Source organism: Sciurus carolinensis, chromosome 14 (genome assembly GCF_902686445.1).
Source record: "Sciurus carolinensis chromosome 14, mSciCar1.2, whole genome shotgun sequence".
Lineage (NCBI taxonomy): Eukaryota > Metazoa > Chordata > Mammalia > Rodentia > Sciuridae > Sciurus > Sciurus carolinensis.
In genome coordinates, this window is record NC_062226.1 from 27,503,429 (window position 1) to 27,525,733 (window position 22,305).

Genomic DNA, 22,305 nt, shown 5'->3' on the forward strand with positions numbered 1-22,305 from the left:
AGAGACTTCAGAAGAAAAATGACTAGGGAGAACAAGATGACACAAACACAGACAGAAGTGAACCTAAAACAAATGCACACGTCTATCCAAAGATAAGAACACGTGACGCAAAAACAACAAAAAAGAATACTGAGGAGAATGAAAAAATACCCTATAAAATTAAGAAATCATAGTAGAAATAAAAATTCATTAGAAATACTGAAAGATAAACTAAGAAATGGAGTAAAGACGAGGTGTTCAAAATGGAAGAAAACATAAGGAAGTAAAGGAATAGGAGGAACATATGGGAAGAAATCAGAAAGAATTCAGGAAAAAAAAATGTTGGGAACTACAAAACATAAATCTCCAGAGTTAAAGAGCCCACACAGTGTCCACCATAATGGGTAAAAATAAATCCACATAAGGTACCTACTGAAAAATGTCAGAATGGAGGTTACAGAAAAAGGTTCAGAGAGAACAAAACAAATAGAATACAAAGAATCAAGAATCAGAATGCAAGACTTCAATAGCTACCAGAGAAGCTAAAAGACAGTGAAATGATAACTTAAAATTATGAGGGAAACGAATTTCCAACCTAGAATTCTATATCTACATAAAAGCTATATATGTATGAGGTAAGAATAAAAACAGGTAAGGGGTCAAAAAGTTTACCACATGTTCCCTTCTGAGGAAGCTACTAAAGGAGGTACTCTGCCAAATCATGGGAATACACCAAGAAAGAAAACACTGGGACAGAACACTGCTGAAAGAAATCAAAGAAGGCTTACATAAATGGAAAACCATACCACACGCCAACTGGAAGACTCAAAATTCTTTGACAATTCTTTCGTAATTGATGTAAGCTTTCAATGCAAGTCAAATCAAAATCCCAGTAGGACTTCTGTAGATGATCATAAGCTGATTCTAAAATGTGAATGGAAAGGCAAAGGAACTACAATAGCCAAAATAATTTCAAAAAAGATGAAAAAAGTTAAAGCACTCACTTACCTGATTTCAATAATACCATAAAACCACAATCACCAAGACCACCATGTGGCATTAGTGTTAAGACAAACAGATCAAGGAAACAAGAAGTTCAGAAATAATCCTACATATGTATGGCTCATAGTTGAAAAAGGTATTCAATGGAAAACGTCTTTTTCGACAAAGCATACTAGAATAATTAGACATCCATATGCAAAAAACAAGCTAACAACAACTTATAGCTTGAACCTTATACAAAAATGAATTCAAATTACATCACATACAAAAATTAACTATTCAACCATAGATGTAAGTGTAAAATGGATTAGAACATTTTTGAAGGAAACACAGGAGAAAATATCTGTGACCTTGAACAGGCAGAGTTCTTAGCTATGACACCAAAAGCACAATCCATTATAAAAAAAGAAAAAGTGATAAGGTGAACTTCATTAAAACTAAAAATGGGGACACTATTAAAAGAAAAACAAGAAACATACTAGAAGAAATATGTACAAGTTGCACATTGGATAAAAAAAACTTGCATATAGACGGTATAAAGAACTCTCAAACTAAACAATAAGAAATTAAACAACCCTATTAAAATTGAGCAAATGATTTAAAAGATACCTCACCAAGTAAGATATGTGAATATCAAATAAGCACATGAAAAGATGTTCCACATCACTGGTCACAAGGAAAAGTGCAAACCACAACCACTCTGAAATTCTACTACACACCTATGGCAGCAACTGAAAAATAAACTGCCAGTACCGAATGCTGAGAGGGACGTGGTGCAACTCAGCGTATATTGCTCATGGGAATACAAAACGGTTCAGTCACTTTGGAAGCAGCTGGGCAGTCTCCTATAAACATTCACTCGCTCTATGCTATAGTTTGAATCAAGAGTGACCCCAAAGGTTCAGGTGGTGAAGACTTGTTCCCAAGCTTGGGAAGCTATTGGGAGGTGATGGAATTGGCAGTGGGAGGTCTTAGGTCATTGGGGTGTGCCCTTGAAGAAGACACTGGGATCCCAGCTTCTTCCTCTGCCTTTCTCTTGCACTTGCAGGCCAGGCGGTGAGTGGTTTGCCCTGCCATACACTTCCACCATGATGTACCTCTTACCACAGGTCTACAGGGACAAATCTGAAAACTAAAATACACCTTTCTCATCTATTTTTTGTCTGATTTATCTCAAGTATTTGATACAGTGACAGAAAGCTAACACACCCAATGACCCAGTAACCCCCCTCCTAGATAGTTACCCAGGAGCAGTAAAACTTTATGTTCCTATAAAAACTTGCATGTACGTGTATATAGCAGCTCTGTTAATAATCACCCTGAACTGGAAACAACCCAAATGTCCTTCAACTGATGAAGAGATAAATTGTACTATATTAATACAATAGAATATTCCTCAGCAATAAAAACAAACTACTGATACATGCAACAACATGGATGAAACCTTAATGCATTATACAGAGGGAAAGAAGGCAAAATCAAAAGGCTGTTAATGTGGCATGACTCCATTTAAATGACCTGGAAAAAGCAAAACTACAGGGACAGAAATAGATCAGTGGTTGCCAGGGGGTGAGAAGGGATCTGATTACAAAAGGGCAGCTTGGGGAAATTTTTAGATGTGACAGAACTGGTCTACATTTTGATGGAGGTGGAGATTCCAAAACTCTATGCATCTGTCAAAGCCTGTAGAACTGAACAACAGAAAACTTCTACTGTGTGTAAGTTAAAAATCAGAATTTTTAAAAGTACCAGATAGTTGATACTCCAATATAAGAAAAACTAAAGGAATCCCAGGTATGATGTGAAGGGAGATCTTAAATTGACAGCTTCGATTAACACAAGTAGGCAAGAGTTTAGAAGTCAATTAGTGGAGTACATAGAAAACTAGGCAAAGAGAAGAACAAGACAACTGTTGTTTCCAAAAGCAACAAATGACAAACCCAAGCTACATGACTCAGCTGTGAGAGCATTTATTAGTCATAATGTAAAGACTGAACATTGATCCAGTCACGACATACCTATGGTGGAAGGATAAGAGCAACCCTCGGTAAGTATGTGTGTGGGGTAGGGGCAGAGGATGGTGTCGTAAGAGAATTTGATCTTTATCTTCCAGAGTGGAAGTCAAAATTAATGTCAAAAACTGAAGAATGAGAATGCAGCCACATAAGCATGTTAGAGAGGGGAAAAGCCAAAAAATTAATATTTTAAAGTGATGGCCTCTGGGTAACAGAAAATGAGGTGTATGATTTTGTTGTTTTAAAAAACAAGCACAAAGAAGTGTTTAAAGCTCTTTAAAATATATGCATGTATAGCTTTTTAATAAAAAGTAAATAAACATCAATGCACAATGAATTTAAAAATCAAAGCCTAAGAGGAGCCCAGAATAGCAAAGGACTCACAGCATGACTTCTAGAAATGGATGTATATACTAAGGGTCTTCAAGTTTAAAACACACACACACACACACACACAAACAGCACACGTTAAAGACTTATTTCAGCTTTTCATTCTGTTCTGGCCCATAGGTACAGAATCAGGACCAACACAAAGTTACATGGACCCAGGGCTCAACAAGCAATAATAAATTTCTAACAACTTAGAATACAGTGAACTGTATCAGGAAGAGTCAGTTCTCTACTGTAGCTGTTTAAGCAGAGCCTGAATAAAATCCATTTACTGGCCATGATATAAAATTCATGATATCTTGGTGGGTTGGTTGTTCTACAACCTCCTATGCCTGTGCCAATGGTACAACTCTTGTGGAAACAGTCCATGCAAAAGCTTCCTCTGGAGCAGTACCATCCTAAAACAGGATTAGAAATGTAGGTGAGTGAAACTGTTCGGGCATCCAGCACATTTGTGTCTCCTCTTCCATTTATCCCACCACCACTTCTTAGCTTTCAGTTTTTCATTTCAAAAAGTCTCAAATAGGGCTGGGGAGATAGCTCAGTTGGTAGAGTGCTTGCCTTGCAAGCACAAGGCCCTGGGTTCGACCCCCAGCACCGCAAAAAAAAAAAAAAAAAAAGTCTTAAATATATCTACATTTGATTACAAATCATCTAAAAATATTTTTGGAAGCAGATTAGGTATAAATATTTAAAGAGTAAATGAGAGAATGCACGAGTGAGAGAAAGTTGGACGAGAAACAAGGTGGCCTGATACACCGTTACGAAATGAAGAACTGGGGGTCCTGAATTCACCCTGTGCTTGGTGGTCACAGGTCCCTAGATAGGCCACTGCACCCAGGTAAGTATGGGACTTGAGGGCCATGACAAGAGCACTTGGGTTTCCTGGTAAGTGACAGGGCAGATTAATGACTAGAATGGATAAGGCAGCAAAAGGGATCAGCCAAATGGAAGAATAATTTCAATATGTTCTACTTTAAATAAACTTTCTAAAGCCTTGCTCTGTTAAAGAACAAAAATCACATCTTAACTGTTAGTCATTTCAATAAGATTAAAATATTAAAACATATTGTAGGTACCATCTTGTCTACAGGACTATTCAGAATGTTTAAGTTAATTCTGGTGGGCTGTTAAACCTGACCTTGCTAGCATGTGCTCCTCTGTTACAATGAGGTCTCTGTGAGGACCTCACAGAGAATCACTGTGACTTGCCTAGGAGCATCTGAAGCTCTGTTGTCTTCTACTGAAGGACAGTATTTTTTCTTTCATTTTGTGTCACTAGACACAATAAATTTATCCTAAGTTTAAGTCAGCTCCATTCTCACCAGTTAAGCATCAACACAAATCATATTTCAAGAACATCCAGTTTCTTCAGGGACACTTTTGTAATTCTAACTCTTAGTTTTAAAAATTAAGTTTGGAATCTACCAAGAATTCATCTGCACTTTACACCTTCTAAACCAGAGTAATGCTTAACTGTTTAAGAAAGATTCAGCTATGCTCTGCACCCTGACAAAGCTGTGACTCTCCTCTGTAGTGTCTCCTTACTAGACTGCATGCTTTTAGAGCAGAAGTCTCATTCTTTGTTAAATCCAGTACCCAGGAGCCTGAGCAGCCCACCAGTTGATAATTATTGAAGAGAACCAACACACGCGGCCAGCTTGGAATTTTTTTTTATTCTAATGACATTCTTGATTCATTTTCTTTTCAGCATCTTCTCCCTGCCTGGGAGATTCCTCACTCCTGCACTCATCAGAAGCACGGGTGGTTTTTGCAATGCGCTGCTTCCAGCCTCCTGGTGGTAATTTGAACAGAATATGTAGGGTCTGTATGTCACCCCACTGTGCTCCCAGGCAGGCAGTGAGATGGACTAGAAGGACTTTCATCATTTCTTCTGCAATGTGGGCCAGTGACAAGGGTAGGTTTGGGCAGGGATCGGGGTGGACAAAAGGGAAGGGAACCCTCATTCTCATAAACCTACTGACCTGTGCAGCTGACCTGGCATACTTAGGTGCTGATGAGCCCAGAGTTCTCTGTTATGATGACGATTTTTTTCCCTTGGCTGTGAGGTCCTCACAGAGACCTCATTATAACAGAGGAACACATGCTAGCAAGGTCAGGTTCAAAAGCCCACCAGAATTAACTAAAACATTTTGAATAGTGGACTCTTTCCATTTTTATGTTCATTTCCATTTCTCACCACTGACAGGTTCTGTTTACTTTAACAGTAAACTTAAGTATCACAAACTAAAATTTAGTCTCCAAATAACCCTCCCCCACCATTTCTCTTCCAAATTGGTTCAATAAACATTTATTGGAACCTATTATTTGCTTGGGCATATAACACCAAACATCCATCCTTCCTCCAACAAAAAAGTAATCAGCGTTTGATCAGCAGGTCCCACCTCTGCATGGCCATCTGGAGGGGTAAGTGATAACTTACTGCCCTGAGTGTCTCTGCAGCAGACCTGGAGGAAAGGAGAAAATCCTCAGTACAGAGGGCTGGTTCCTCTCTTGCCCTTGGCTTAGGTGGCCCCAGAGCAGTTCTGATTCCAAAGTTTCAAGCTTGAAGCTTCCTTTAGTAAACCACTTACCCTTCCCTAATTTCCTTAGAGATCCCAAATCACTCATAGGTCAAACAATGGTCCATGAGAAAGGCTTTCAATTTATAATATACTTGAGTGCCCTGAAATCTATTTACACTATCTGGCCAGCATTTCGAAGAACACATTGAACTTTGTGATGTGTTTGGACTCAGTGTCACTTCCATGGGAATGGCAAGTTACCTGATCCAACAAGCTTCTTACTTTTGTTATCAGGAGACTGGAATTGAGAAACGACATTTCAAGCAGTGTTTTTTAAATGTGCTCTACCATATACATCAGTAGTTGAAGATACAATGAAAAAAAGATTTAAAGGAGGGATGAGTCCAGAGAAAGTCAGGTAGGCAAAGTTTAAAGTGATTTCCTGGAGGTGAAGAGGAGGAAACAACCCTTTACTACGTTAACAAGCAAGACATCTTTTTGAATAGGGAGGATGGTTGGGGAGGTGGTATGGCGTGAGCAAGGACTTCCTTCCTGATTAAGGTATTCTTGCAGAAGTAACATTTGTATCATTAAATTGGGCAGAATGTGGAATACCTACTACCCAGAAGAGAGCTAGAGAAGCAGTAGCTGGCCCAGGAGACTCCCTGCTCCTTTTGCTTGTTACTACCTCAAAAGAAATATGTATTTCCACTTGGTCTCGGTTTACTTTCTCATATCAAACCAAACTGTACACTTTCTAAAAGAATCATCAAAACTAGAATTGCATTCACTTTTAAAATGAAATATCTTATTAAAGTTTTACTTCCAAACCTCCATAACTGAAATATGCTTCAACTAGCAGGGTACATTCCAAAATGTTTTTCATGAGGAAAATACACTTAGTTTGCTGGATTTTAAAACTTAATGTCTTCAAGCTGTTTTCTAATACTTGATGCTTTTAAAATTGTAAAAATATAGAATCACATGCAAAACAGATCTGAAGAACTTCTGGGTCTAGCAAGCAGGGATAACACTCTTTTAAATACGTTGAGTTTTTAAAGTGCAGTGAAAACCTAACAAACAAAATAATTCCAGCTCTTGCCCTAGTGGGGAGAATCTCTGCCACTGCAATTTGCTCTTAATGTGCATGCTAATCATTTTGCTACTGAATCAACTTCACTGTGGCCATTTCTTTACCCTTTCCTTTTTTACTGCTCTCCAGAGCCTTGTTGAAACTCAGTATCAAATAACATGAGCATCTACTACATTAACCCTTTCAGAGGCCAGGATTTGATAAAGGTTGACTAAACATATAAATATATACTCTACATTTAAAACTATAAAACTATGTTCTCAAGAATCAGAGAGTCATCTGCAGGCATGGTGGCTCGCGCCTGTAATCCCAGCAGCTTGGGAGGCTGAGGCAAGAGGATTAAGAGTTTCAAGTTAGCCTCAACAACTTAGTGAGGGCCTGCCCCAAAATAAAATATAAAAAGGGCTAGAGATGTGGCTCAGTGGTAAAGCGCTCCTCAGTGGGTGTGAGCCTGGTACAAAAAAAAAAAAAAAAAGATACCAAGAATCAACGAGTCAGGATAAACTTGTTAAAGTTCTTAAAAGGAAATGGAGGAGAGTCCCCGAAGAAATGCATGACAGACCCTTAGAGTCTCAAGTTTAATAAAAACCACTTACATAGACTCTGCCCCCAACTGCCATACCCTGACCACTAGTTTGAGGTGTGCCGATTTAAAATCAACCTGCACAGACTTTAAATAGAGGACAGCACAATTTCTGAACTTAAGTGACATATCTAAGGTAACTTCAACATATCACTGACTTACTAGTTCTTAGGAAGAAGGCCTCCCTACTGCAGCAGGAAATGCCCACACTTCACACTACCTGGTAACCTTGGACTGGGTACCTAACGTTTTTGAACCTCAGTTTCATCTGTAAAATGGGCTAACACAGGTATCCATCTCAGAGTTACAAGAATAAAATGGGAAATGTATATAAGACAGCTAGCCCAGAACCCTCCAAAGAGTAAATCCCCAGTAAGACTGGCCATCCTGTTCCCTGGGCTCTTGTATTCAGGACCCTTTTCTGCCCCTGGGGTATTGCTCATCCTTAAAGCATCACCTCCATACTTATGACTTGAAAGGTTTTTCTAAAATCCCGTTTTGGGTCTCCAATTGACTATGGGAAATACTAGCTGAAGGCATTAACACTAGGAACACCTCAACCTAGTCCATATGAAATGGAATTCACATTCCCCTCCCCACATACTATCATCCCCACCTCACGCCCTGCCAGGTCTCAACTCCCACTTTCATCACTTACAATTCCCTTCTCCCATTATATGGCATTCTAAACCTCTACCCTATCCCTCTCCTTTATCCCTCACATCCAGATGAAGTCAGGAGAGTCCATGGGTTTCAACTCCATAACATCTGTTTCCCATTTATACTGTTTGGTGAGTCATCAGGCAGCTTCCTATGTGGCCTCTGCCCTTCATCTCGTCCACTTCCAACTGGAGCACATTACTAGTCTTCTTTAAACCACTCTGGAAAACCCTCCACGGCTGCCCATTTCCCTCCCGCTTTATACAAATACGTTTCCTACAGATAACACTTCTGGTCTCTGCTCAGGTGTCCTCTCCATGATGATTCACAGCAGCTTACTGTCTGTTCCTTGCTTTGGATCCAGCCGGCCTTTCCACTGGAATGCTATTGGTCCTTTTCTATTAAAATCTGTCCATCTTCCCACTTTTTCCAGGCCCAATCCTCCAGACCAGATCAGAAGTATTTTCAGGCAGTCTACTCTCTGACTCGCCATCCTTCCTTGATGTCCCCACTCCCTGAGTTCCCAACCACCCCACGTAGCTTCTCCTTATTAGCTGTTGGTTTCATTCTTAGCACCCATCTCCCTGACATAAATTAACATTTCTGGAAGTCAAGGTCCCTATTCCAAAACTAAAATAATATATATATATATATATATATATATATATATATATATATATTTTAAGGGGACGATTAGTGGATATCGGAACATCTGGGAGATTTAGTTTACGTAAACATGGCAATTTCTGAGAGATATTTTCATGGTTTGTACAGTTTGCTACAAGTATATGAGATTTATTGTTTCCATTTTCCTTCTGGTGAAACTGGGACATCAAAGAAGGAAGAATTTGGCCCAAATAGTCCAGCTGGGGACAGAGCTGAGATTCAAACCCCTACTGTCTGGCTAGAGCCCATACTCCTGCTAGTATACAACAGAGTTCAGTCCTCTATATTTGAATATCCCGAGAGAAGAAGTGGGGAAAGGCCTTCCTATGCAGAAGGCAAAGAGGCACTTACTCACGAATCATCTAGTTTGGAATGGGGATGTATAATAGATTACACTTTTAAAAATTTTACATTAAGAAAACAAAGTTTCACACCAGAAATGTAATGTTTAACACTAAACTCTTTTGCTATTATAAATTGCTTCAATAGAAAGATTCCTGCATATTACTTTACTTTTGAATTACTCAACGAAGGATGTCAACTTTTTAAAATGGCTCTTAATGTATGTTGTCAAGCAGTATCCCAGGAGGGTCATTCCAATTTATTCAGCAAATCAATAAAGTATATTTGAGTCAAAACCACACAATTAATATTATTAACTTTTACCAAAGTTTCAAGTGTAAAATGGTGCCTGTGTGATTTAATCTGAGTAGCAAGATTGAACATATTTACATATTAGTTCATTATTTCCCTGTCTCTAAATTATCTATTTATTGCAGAGATGAAACTGGCATACTGAAGAGTTCTTTTTTTCATATCAGAGAAACTCAAATAATTATGTGAATTTTCAGGTTTTTTTATGGCTTATATATGAAAGAAATTGAAATTAAACAGGTAAATAAAAAAGAAAATGGAGGTGTTCTCTTTTTACCTCTTTATTTGAATATGTTTTAATCTATATAATATAGCTCCTTAAGTGTCTCAGATGGTAGTGGGAAGAAAAGAAAGAAAAATGAGAGTTTTAGGAAAAGGGAGAAAGAAAAAATGAATACCAAACAGATAAATGCAGACAGGAGTGAAAATTTTAAAAAGGAAACTAAGAGTTATTAGAGACTGAAGAGGTTCTAACTCCAAGGCTTCGTTAGGGACCACTGCTTGCAGGGACACTGATTAGCACGGGAACCTTACTCCAGCCTCAGAAGGCCTTTTTCATAGGAAACTATCCTTAGGTCAGATGGGGAAAGGCAGCGGGAGTGAGCAAAGGAGAAAGCAGGGTTTCCACAAAGGCTAGAACCCTCTCATGGGTGGAGTAAGATCATTGTGACTTTCAGCTAGATCTATAAAAGGTCTGTGTTGGATTTATAAGCAAAATGTTAGGAAAACACCACAGAAGTGATTTCACAGGCAGAAAAAATATGGCAAAATTATGGAGCAGGTACTACTGGCTGACTTACCCAGCATGTCTCCCACAGGACTCCTCTCCCCCCACCACCTCTGCCTCGCTGGCCAAGTCCCACTTCTGTTGTAGCGTCATTCCCCCACCCACCCCACTAGATTCAAAGGGAAATCCTGGTTGGTCTGAACTAATGACTGGGTCCTTTGCCTCTCCCTTGCTAGACATTATTTAGAGATAAATATGCACCATTCCCTAATTCCTATTAAAGGAAAATCAGTGGAAATCTTTAGCTTGGCAAAAGCCACAGGCATCTCCGGATCAGGAAGGAAGTTACTTTCCTTAATATGACAGAAGAAACAAGCAGAGTCCTTGCTAGGTCCTTGCTGGCATCACCAAGCCACTGAACTAACCACCTGGAAGTCATCCCACCCCTCAACTTCCAGAAAATAATAAATCTTCCTTAGTATTTCCACTATTTGGACTTAAGTGTATTTTGTTGTAGTTGTTTATTTCTTACAGCTCCAACATCCAAAGTGGTTTATAATGACAAATCTTAAAAGATCCTGATCATATTATCACAATGCTACAAGATACATTATTGCTATTCAAGTATCTTGAAGTAATCATCTCTTTTCAATTTTTCAATCTCCTTTTCCTTACTTGACATTATATGAATGTATCCAGAAATAAAACACTTCTGTTTAATAATTTTCAACATATCTGGCAACCCTAAATATTGAAATAAAAATCACTCTTAAGAGTTTCTCTAAACGTCTAAATAGTGATTGTGGGATGTCACAAAAGCACCTAAGAGGAAGTAATGTCATTTTCACACATGCTCACACAAAAATATTTCAACAGTTTATCAAGCAAATGTCTGTTAATAACTAAGTCCTCTTATTACAACTATTACTATATTGTAAAGTTACAAAGGAGTTCAGCAAAGGAGGAAAATGGACACCCCTCTGTTGAGTATAATAAAACACTGAAAAATGCAAATCTCTTTTTAAAAAGATACTGAATTTGATATAAAGCATAAATATAAATTTGGAACGTTATGCTATATCATATTCCAAATAAATGAGGAAGCAAAGTATTAAAAGGAAATATTATCATATTAAAAACTTTATCCAGTTAGCCACAAGTTAAGCAAGAGTACTGCTGACATTTTTGTTGACTATCTTCTTCTAAAGAAGATCTGTCTTTTGAAAAAGACTTCTCTGCATCAAATCTTAAAGCACCAGAGTCGCTAAGGTAGGACTTTATCCATACCTATTGATAGAAGGAAAGAGAACATTTTTCAATTTGTACAAACATTTCATGAGTACCTACCATGTGCCAGTACCAGCTAAACACACTGAATAACAGTAATAAACAAAGTAGACAAGATCGTCTCTTCATCAATCCAACCTAGAACAACGGTCAGCAAACATTTTCTGTAAAGAGTCACAAAGTAAATATTTAACATTTGCAGGCCATGAGGTCTCTGTCTCAACTACTGAACTCTGCCAGTGTAGTATGAAAGTAGTTACAGATAATAAGTAAATGAATTAGTATGGCTGTGTCCCAATAAAACTTTCCTATGGACAATGAAATTAAAATTTCATGTAATTTTCATGAAATAATAACCTCCTGATTTGTTTCAACCATTCAATAATTCATATGCCATTCTTAGCTTGCAAGTCATACAAAAACAGGTGAGCAAGTCAGATTTGGTCCACGGGCTATAGTTTGCCAACTCCTGGTTGTAGACATTGATAGTAACTGCATAATTTCTTCCTTATTGCTTTAAGTACTCAAGGGAAAACACAAAAAGCTCTGGGGAGTTTAATGAGGATACATGGCCTGGTTTGAAGAATCAGAAAAGCCTTATCCAAAGAAGTGAATTTTAGGTTGAAACTTAAGGTTACCAGTCAAAGGTGGTGAGGGAGAGAAGCAAAGGGCCTTTTGTAAAAGTGAACATGTGCAAAAGTCCTAAGAGAGGAAGGCATGCGACTGGCTGAAGAACCTGTGAGGCTGAATCAGGAAAAGTAAAAACACAAAAGCCTCAAATAAGATGAGGAAGCTACATAGAGAAGAGACCAGTCCACACAGGGTCTTGCTGGCCTTGCTCAGGGATTCTGGTCTTTGTACCAAGGGCAATCAGAAGCTAAATAGGGGGAATACAATCAATCAGCTTTGGATCTTCAAAGATCATTAAGACTACAGTAAGAGCCAGGTGAGATGGCACACACCTGTAATCCCAGCAGCTAGGGAGGCTGAGGCAGGAGGATTGAGTTCAAAGCCAGCCTCAGCAACTTACCGAGGCCCTAAGCAAATCAGTGAGACCCTGTCTCTAAATAAAATACAAAAAAGGGCTGGGATGTGTTTCAGTGGTTAGACACCTCTGAGTTCAATCCCAGGTTACCCTGCCCCCCGAAAAAAAAAAAAAAAAAAAAGAAAGAAAGCAATATGAAAAAGGTTCAGAAGAGAATATGAAAGAATACAGGGAAACCTATAACCAAGGTCCTGGCTGGAGATGACACAGGCATGGAGAGAGGTGTTGGCAGTGGAGTTGAGAGATAATTGAGATAAGATGTGGTGACTACACTGGAACAATGGAAAGCAAACTCCCTCCATGACTCAGATTTCCAATTTCCACAACCAAGACATCGGGGTAACATTCAGTGAATCAGACATACTGAAAAAGACATGCGAGTGGGGAACAGATTTACAACTTTTGAGATCTGTTGTGGTTTTAGAAGTGGTGAAATGAGATGCCTATACAATGTTCTGGTGTCAATCTGTTGCTTAAAACAATCGGATGCCAGGACAAGGTTTGTTTCAATTCAGTACTTCAGCTTGGGAATTAACAGCATACAGGTTGTAACTGAAACCTCTGGAAGAGATGAAATCACCTAGGGAAAGGTAAAGAACAGTGTGCTTCCTTGGTGGTACATGAGAATCACCAGTGGAACTTTAAATTTTTTTAATGCCCAGGGCCCAGAATCTCTGGGATTTGGACCCAGGCATCGGTATTTTTTAAAGTTCTCCAAGCAATTCTAATATGTAGCCAAGTTTGGGAAGGAAAAGAACTAAGACATTAAGAATTAACAGTAAACCGGGCATGTTGGCACACACCTATAATCCAAGGAGACTATGGCAGGAAGGATCAAGATTAAGGTCAACCTAGGAATTTAGCAAGATCCTGACTCAAAGTAAAAAATAAAAACAGCTGAGATGTAGCTCAGCAAGCATCCAGGGGTTCAATCCTTAGTACCAAAAATAAACAAAGGGTAAGACCAAGAGATTATGAGACTAAGTAGGTTTCTAGTCCAGTGACTTTATAGTATCTTTCTTTATTTCACATTTTTAAAGTCTAGTTTAAATAAACAGAAAAGTGAGAAGGTAAAACCAGTTCATCTCTAATATATCCTAGAGTCCCCAAGATGCAACCCGAGCTTAAAAAAATTACAGTATTTCATTCTTTGTTGGTAATTTGGGGAGAAGGTTGCATAGAAAAAAAGTTATTAAACAATAACCAGGACCAAAATGTATTTTTAAACGATAGAGTTAACAACACATCAAAGGGTATCCCACAGAATTTGGTAAGCATGGAAACATTCTAACTGTACTAACTTTGCTATATTATACAATGTTACTCCTCAGGTGGTACCAGCAGAAGTTCAAAATGGTGGCATGAAATTTAATTTGGAAATTCTTTAATCCAAAATTGACCTTCTCTAAAGATTAAAAAAAGGGAGCTCCAATTTAAGATTTAGGAACTATGTGCATGAAGAAGCATTCAACTCAGATTCAGAAGATAAGCTCAAATTTAGATCTATCTCTTAGTAGCTCTGTAACTTGATCCAAGTTTCCTAATCTCTAAGTCTCAGTTTTTTTAGCTGAAAAATGGAAGTAAAATGAACCTGAGTTACTGTAGAGGCTAAAACATGAAAATGACTGTGAAAATAATAGCTACATAAAAATTACTATGATCTTAAAGCAGGTTTACTTTGCAGGTCATATTTTAATTGAACAACTTAGTCTTTGTTGGTAATTTCCACTAAACTCTTCAAATTTCATTTTCACCATATGACTGCAAAGTCTACAAAGCAGGTGTAGACTATAAGTTCTATTAGAATTTTCTTAAGGCTGTTAAGGTACTCAAATGCTAACCAGTATTTGTGAACCACTTCTGATTATTTTTCATTAATCTCAAGTTCAGATATGAGAGCTAAAAAAAAGACAGTTAAATATACAGCTCTCAATTTAAGACCATGGGAAAAGACAGTAGACAAAAGTCTGCTAAAATCCATCAGACAAAGGGCAGTATGTTCAATTGGAAAGATTCTCCTCTATCCCACTCTTAACTTCTAAGGTTAGAACTGAAGGACACAGAACTTCAGAATACTTGCAAAATCTCCTGGTCTCCAAAGCACTACTATGAGAAATAATGATCTAGCCATTAACGACAAAGATTTACGGCAATTTGCTAAGTAATCTTTCAAAAGCCTCCTTCATTTAAACTGGTTTGTCAATGGGAAAGAACATTTAATAAATCTGAAGATTTACAAGTGAACTTTGAAGTTTAACACTACAAGAATGGAAATTATGTCAGGTTATAACAGAAGAAACGAATTATAAGAGATGGGAATAAATTTTAAGAGTCTTAGGAAGGATTAGTGGTGTAAAAAGAAACCCAAGACTATCTTACTTTTATGTTCTTTTCAAAGAGACTTAGGCAAAGACTATCATGTATCAGCTTGTTTTCCGTGATTACTAAACAACTTGTAATGGTCACTAATAAAAAAGACAGACAGACAGACCTAATTAAGAGTCTATAAGAGCCCAGACTAAGTTAAGATTCTTAGATGCCTGATACAGTACAAATTATTTTGCCAAGAATTTGCTCCTTCAGCAATAAAAATACTAGTATAGAACGTGACATTAGTAAATTTAAATCCTAAAACAGAATAATTATTTGGATGGGAAATTAATACACAGACTCTACCAAGAAAACGAAAATAATACCAGGACAAATTACAAGAGATAAAGTTTGGAAGACTATAAACTCTTTTATGAGTAACTTCAACATGGGGAGAGACTATAAGGGAAAACATAATATATTTCAAAAGTGAATTCCTACTACAAAAAGACAACATACTTTATTTATATTGATAAAGTCTACCGGGGCTTCAAAGTTGCTGACAATACCACTGAGAAAAGCTACGCTGGACTGCAGATTACCTCAAAGCGTGTCGTTTTGATGTGCTAGGCAGGTTATCATTAGAGTTTGCAGACAAGCTCTTTTAAGATGTTATAGCCTCTGCTCCATTTGAAATATACACATTGAGCAGGGAATTGAGAAAAAGAGAAAAATCTGCTCAATTTTATAAACTAATGATACCAATGACAGAATTGGAAGAAATGGGGGAAAGGCATATAAGTTTTAATTTACACAGTTCAGGTCTGAGTTCAGAAGAGGATGGCTTGGTGGAATTAGTCCACCAGCCCATAGAAGTGAAACACAGGTCAGGGCTGCATTCATAATCAATGTCATTTGCCAGCTAGATGTTCAAATTTATGTGTATACATTCCATTCAGTAACTTGCTGAGCAACTATTATGCTCAAGGTACCATGAGGCACTACACAAAGATAAGGAAACAAAAGCAGCTACTATGATCAAGAAGTTTTCAATCCAGTAGTACCAAACATATTCTGCCTGAAAATACATTCCATGCCTAAGAAGGTTCAATGGTGTGAAGGTTTACATCTAAAGATTTAAATTTGGCTACGCCTATAATCCCATCAGATCAGGAGGCTGAGACAGGAGGACCTCGAGTTTAAAGCCAGCCTCAGCAAAAGCAAGGCACTGAGCAACTCAGTGAGACCCTGTCTTTAAATAAAATACAAAATAGGGCTTGGGATGCAGCTTGGTGGTCGAGTACCCTGAGTTCAGTCCCCAATAACTCCCCTGCCAAAAATTAAAGTTTCACCCCTATTTTGTTTCAACACAACACAAAGAATAGAATCCTAAATATGTGATGCTTCTCAGAGGAGCGTTAAAATGCCAGGAGATTGGAAACACTTCACAAATGAAAAATGCCAAAAATCTCAAATAAGGAAAAAAAAATGATGACCAGCTAGCTCTTTGGTGCAAAGCCTGCCTCCTCAATGCTCCACTGAACACTACAAGTCCCCAAGCTGAACTCAAAGGCTTGTGACAGCTGCTGATTGGCTATAGGAACCCACAGAAAAAATACCCTCCTTGGGTGCATGACATGCATCTTGTCTGTAGAACACAGCATGTGGCTGTGAAGAGGAGGAAAAAGCAAAAAGATGCATTTGATGGCATTCTGAAAAGTATGATGTGGAGCTAGACAAATGTAAGATCCACTACCTTTATAGAGCTGGTGCAGAATCCATCCCTCCCAAATTAAACTGTTCGTGGATTGAACACAGCATTCATAAACTATCAACACTTTCCTGTCTTAAAGGCATTTTGCCACCAAAAGAGAAAGTAAAGTAACCCAATTCTGAAAAAAAAAAAAAAAAAAAAAAAGACAATATAAATGAAAGTCCTCTTGGCAAAGGTTATATTTAAGTAAATATTAAATGAACAGTTCCCAACTAGATGCCCTGTCCCAAAATATCCCTGACCAGTTGAAGGTCTCTATAATTTTATACCAGTATACGTTAATATGAAAACCAGACCTATCCTAACACCACCACACATAGTTTTTCTTTGCGATTCTAACTGAATAGGAAGGTTTAACTAACTAAACCAATCAGCCTAACAACTGGACAAATAGGATGGATACCTACTAAAGCATAAATGTTCTCCTATGCATCTGCAATTCTAGACATTTTCTCTAACAGATCTCAAGATTTTCCTAATGCAGGTTATTTAAAACCGAGTTATATATAGTCATTTAGCAGCAGCAAAACACTTCTGGCATTATCACAGATGCTATATCTCTGGAGGAATTTTTCCCCCAAACTAGCATTTTGCTTCTCCAAGAACCAACCAGCCTTTATTTCTAAAAACAAAAGTCCGTTTCTCCCGCGTCCCCCGCCCCCTCCAAAAAAAATCAGAGCACAGTTAAAATTCTACGCTAATGAAACTGTGGAGATCACATCCCAGGCGTTGTCTGAGCCTATTTTTCATACACCACCACCAGACAGTTTGATGCAGTATTCCTGATTGCTTTTTATCGTATTTGTAAATACACTCAGTAATCCACTAAATTAGGTAATTTACAAACAGGTCCTCTCAGTTATTAGTGGCCAGCAGTCAAGTTCTATTACATTTGATCCTTAAACAGTTGTCTAAACATTTCCACCCAGGGTAAGGGCTTGGATTGGAAAGGGAAGGAGGTTAGAGAAATTTGGATGGGGGCAGGGTAGAAGCTGGGAGAAATCTCTGCATCTCGGCGACAACATTCAGCCAGTGCCCACAGAAAAACTAAATTCGGCACCTCTTCCTCCTGTTACACTGGCAACAAAGAGGGAGTTTCCGTATCGCTCCCGTCACCCACCAGGTGCCCAATCTCCTTCCCAGCCCAGTCCCGGCGCTCCCGCAGGGGCCTCGGTGTGCAGAGAGGCCGCGGTGCCCGGGGTCAAGGCACTCAGGGGGGATGGGGTGGGAGGCGAGCGGGTGGGATCTGGGGAAAGGGCCATGGAACGGCTCCGGGACCCGATGAAACACTTGAACCCGGCCGGGGTGGCGGCGGGCAAGAGAAAAGGGACAGAATATCTAATGGAGCAGAAACTGGAATTAGGAGAGAGGTGAAGAGCCCAAGCTGGGGGTACACCTTCTTCAAACAGAAAATAGTCGGCGGATGGGAGGGGGACACTCCACCGAGGTGGGAACAGAGGCGCAAGGCCCGGAAAGGGAGGGAAAGGGATGCCACCTGGGGCAGACAGGAGGCGTCTGTGTAGCTTCTACCTGCAGGCGGGCGGGACGGGCCGCTCAGGTGTGACCGGGAGAAGGAGGCCAAGTCGGGAAGGGACCAGGGAGAGCTGAGGGCTCACCGGGGGCGCGCAAAGGCGCCCGCGGGTAGGCAGGCGCCGGAGCCAGCGCAGGGGCATCTGCGGGACGCGCGGAGGGAGAAGAGCGGCAAGGGTCTTTGGAGTGCACGCTGGGTGAAGGGAGGCTGGGGGAGCGAGAAGCACCGGGCGCGGGCACCCGCTGGCAGCGCGGCGCGGGGGAAGCATCCGGGCGGGCGGCCGGGAGGCGGGAGCCCCTCACCTGCGCGGCGGAGGAGGCGGAGCTGCAGCAGCCCATGGCGGGGCCGGAGGAGCCCGGAGGCGGCGCCGGGCGCGCAGCTACGCCCCGGAGCCCCTCGGCATGCGAGCCGGCGGGCGCCCAGGGAGGGCGCGGCCTGGCCCCGCACGACTTGGCGGCGACGGCGACGACGGCGGCGAGTACTCAGGAGGCAGCGCGGCTCGGGGCAGGCGCCGGCCACATCCCCCGGCGGCGGCGGCGGCTGCGCGGCTCCTGCTCCGCTCCTGCTGCTGCAGCTGCTCCCCAGCGGAAAGGGGCGGGCGGCGGCGGCGGCGGCGCCTCCCCCTGTCCCCCGCCTCCCACCACCCGCGCCCAGTCCCTCTCCCGCTCCCTCTCCCGGGCCGCCGCCTCCTCAGCGCCGAGCGCGTCTCCCATCAGACTCCCCGCCCCCAGTGCAGCGCGGCGTGGACGGCAGGGCGGCGGCAGCCAGAACGAGGCCGGGCCCTTGGGCGCGCGTTGCAGCTTGCGCGGCGCCGGGCCTGTTTCGCGGTGGCACCGTGGCAGAGCGCTGCTTCGGGGCGAGAGGGCATCTAGGGCTGAGGCGCCCGAGGACCGGGCAGGCTCGCAGTCGAAATGGAGCCGTGTTGCTTCCGGACCCGGGAGGCACAGAGGCGGTATTGGAGACTTCTCCCTCTCTCCCCTGGACGTGCAACCGTGTTCTCAGATGACTTTTCACCTCCCTGTGGTCTGCTTCTTTAATCCAGAAAAAAGCGTACGTAATAAACCTTTCGTGGAGAAGGAATAGATGCTAGAAGATGAAGAGACACAATCATCTGTTGCTACCTCCCCCATTTTGCTGATGTGGAAACTGAGCCGTGGAAGGGATCAAGAACGTAATGAAATGTACCCAAGTTGAAATTGTTATAGAGTCTGAACTGCGGAAAAGGCAAAAAGTTCTCCAAGCCCGCAAAACAAAGCCATATTGAATCTGAGCTAAGCTTTTTAATGCAGGATATTCCGCGAAAAACAAGAGGCCTTAATTCACATGTGAAAATATTTACAGAAAAGATACTATGTTCAAGTAACTTGTCAGCACTGGAAATAAAGAGATGAACAAAAGAGACAAGTCCCTACTACTAAATTAATGCATTCTGGGGGTAGCAACAATTTAAAGTGGACATGGCCACTATCTTCAAGAATTATCAACTCCGAAAGAGTCTTGAGAAATATAGTGTGAGGAGAGAAGAATTAAAGGGTAACAGGAATAAAGATCTTGGTTAGTAATCACAGAACAACATATGGGCACTGTTATAAATCTTCTTTATGTCTTATTTGTTTTTATCAAAGAGCGTCTCAAAAAATAGGAAGAAAAGAAAATGTTTATTTACAAAGGTGTGAGACTCCAGAAGTGCTGGAGTCTTGGCACTGCAGGGTTAAATTGGATCACCAAATAAAAGAAAACAAGGTTTAAAGATTATACACTCAAAGTTAGTGGGGAGGAAAAAGAGCACAGAAGTTGACTTTATGTGTATTGAAAGGAAATCTAAGCACAGAAAAGTTGGAATGGGAGCTAGGGACAAAGAAAAAGACTGGAGAAAGAGAATTCCTGGTTGGTATGTTCCATTACCATTTCCAGGGTCTGTGACCTTAGATGCATTACTTTTCTAAACTTCACTACCCTCCTTTCTGAAATGCTGATGACAGGGATGCCTGCCAAGGGTTGTTAAGATTAAATAACACAAGAAAGCAGCTGGTAGCTCCATAAGTAAGTTTTTAGCAAGTCCTTCTTGTGATCACTACTTCCTCTACTTTCTCCCCATGTTCCAATTTGATCAGAGGCTCCATCATACCACAGTGCTGGTGAGTCTGAAGTGTGTTACTGGTAACTGGCAGGCCATTAAATGGGAATGAAGAAATAAACCTTTTATGTCTCTCTTCTCAATTCTGAGTGTAAACTCCACAATTAGATTGTAAACTCCCTGAGAACAAGGGAAAGTATCTTATCCTTTGTATCTCCTTCAGTTCTCTCAAATGTTTGTTGAATTATTCAATACAGCCAGGAATAAAAATCCTTCCCTTGAGATTTTCCCTCAAAGCCAGAAAAGTACATCTTGTTTTTAACCGAGGGAGGAGGCTGAAAGTAAAATTACAGTCTTAAACAAGAAGCCATCTGTCTTCCTTCTTTATAATCAAGGAGAAACGAGTTGTTTCTCTTAGCAGAGTCAATTTGGGAGCATTTCTCTTAGATTATAAAAATCTTTCTGGCTAGTGCATTTGTTCCGTATAGTAGCTAATGCTTATTTTGTAATTAGAACTGTAGAAGCAGTTAAATATGTAACAGGCTGTAGCAGTGCTCATAAAAATGTATTTTACTTTTTTGGAGATCTCTTTCCTAGACATGGAGGATGGACAGATATGATTGAAAGGGAACATTCCATTGTGCTCGATCTTGAACTCTAGTTTTCCCTTTTAGGGTTAATTTGACTAGGAGTCAAGGTTCTGCAAGGTGCTTTGTAAACATACTAATTATGTATGTATGCACCATATATACATATGCATATGAATGTGATGTTTAAAAATTATACCTTGTCATTAACATGAGAGAAACTAAAGGCTCCTGCATTGATATTCTGTACCTTCTAAGAGTAAGTCTCTTTCCCAACCCCCATGCCCAAAGATGCCTCATAAAAGGAGTGATTTAGCAGTTAGGGGTTATAGCTCAGTGACAGAGCATGTACCTAGCATTCTAGAGACCCTGGGTTCAATCCCCAGCTCCAAAAAAAAAAGAAAAGAAAAAGAGTGACTTGGAGGCAAATCACTCTCCTAAACAAGGATACAAAACATTCCATGAAATTTAACTACAGCAAGTTCAGAAAGACTGTTTTCCCCTCTAGCCAGTAATTGGTACTAATCTCACCACCTTGGGATGGCATCATGGTAAGCCCCTTAGGAAACGCTTAGTTAGTTTTCTTTTTCTTTTGGGGAAAAGGGTTTAAAAAAGAAAAGAGGAAAAAAAAAAAAAAACTTATGTAAGAAGAACATCTGCACTAACCAGGATAAAATTATAAGGTCTATCAATCTTGGTGCTGCAGGGTAAAATCAGATCACCAGCTGAGCCAGCCAGAAATGCTTCCCAGTGGTCTAGTATTGCATAATTGACCGTGTGAATTCTGGGGTTTCCAGTTTCAGATCAGGGGTCTTGGTGCTGGTCATTTACTGAGGGAAAACTAATGGTCTTTCTAATTTTAATAAAGATTGACTGATCGTTCAAGTTTTTGGGTAATAGAAATATAGATGCATGTATGCATAGAAATATACATATGTATATCTGTAACTGCTCAGAATAGTCCTCTAATTCAAAACCGTGGCATTTGGTGCCTTGGCTGTGTTATTTACATTTTAGCACATGCTGTGTTCACAGCCACATCCCACAAGAGCACATTTTCTTCCAGTTTCCAGAACCGCCTCACAACCTCCTCCTCAGAGCATTCACATGTCACCCCGGGAGATGCTCCAAAAGGGAAAACTAATCGTAACCATGGGCTGTGACTGTTCATTCATACCAAGAGGCAAGCGCAGGTCTCTATTCAAGACTTTACAGATATAGCTCAGCCTCCCAGTTAAGCTCAAGTTAGGGACTCACCTGAAAAGATCTTTCCTGAATTCAGGCATGTTAACAGAAAAAGACAACATTGTTCCCAGCCAGACTCTGGAGAGATTCATAAATCCTAGCTCTGCAACTTTGCTTCTGCCCACACTTGTAAGTTGATGTTTTTTCCAGTGTTA

General features: G+C 40.4%; 1 protein-coding gene across 2 annotated transcripts in view; it reads right to left on the reverse strand.

Moving 5' to 3' along the window:
* Nucleotides 1-18,797, reverse strand: part of Slc44a1 (solute carrier family 44 member 1) — a 134,187-nt gene extending 115,390 nt beyond the window's left edge. The window contains exon 1 of one of the 2 annotated variants that reach the window (XM_047525647.1): nucleotides 18,544-18,792. In XM_047525647.1, coding sequence (XP_047381603.1) covers nucleotides 18,544-18,579 — 36 coding nt within the window. In that variant the 5' untranslated portion in view covers nucleotides 18,580-18,792. Of the gene's footprint in view, nucleotides 1-18,543 lie in introns of both variants that reach the window. The other variant, XM_047525646.1, reaches the window with a different exon arrangement.
* Between the last annotated feature and the right edge of the window lie 3,508 nt (nucleotides 18,798-22,305).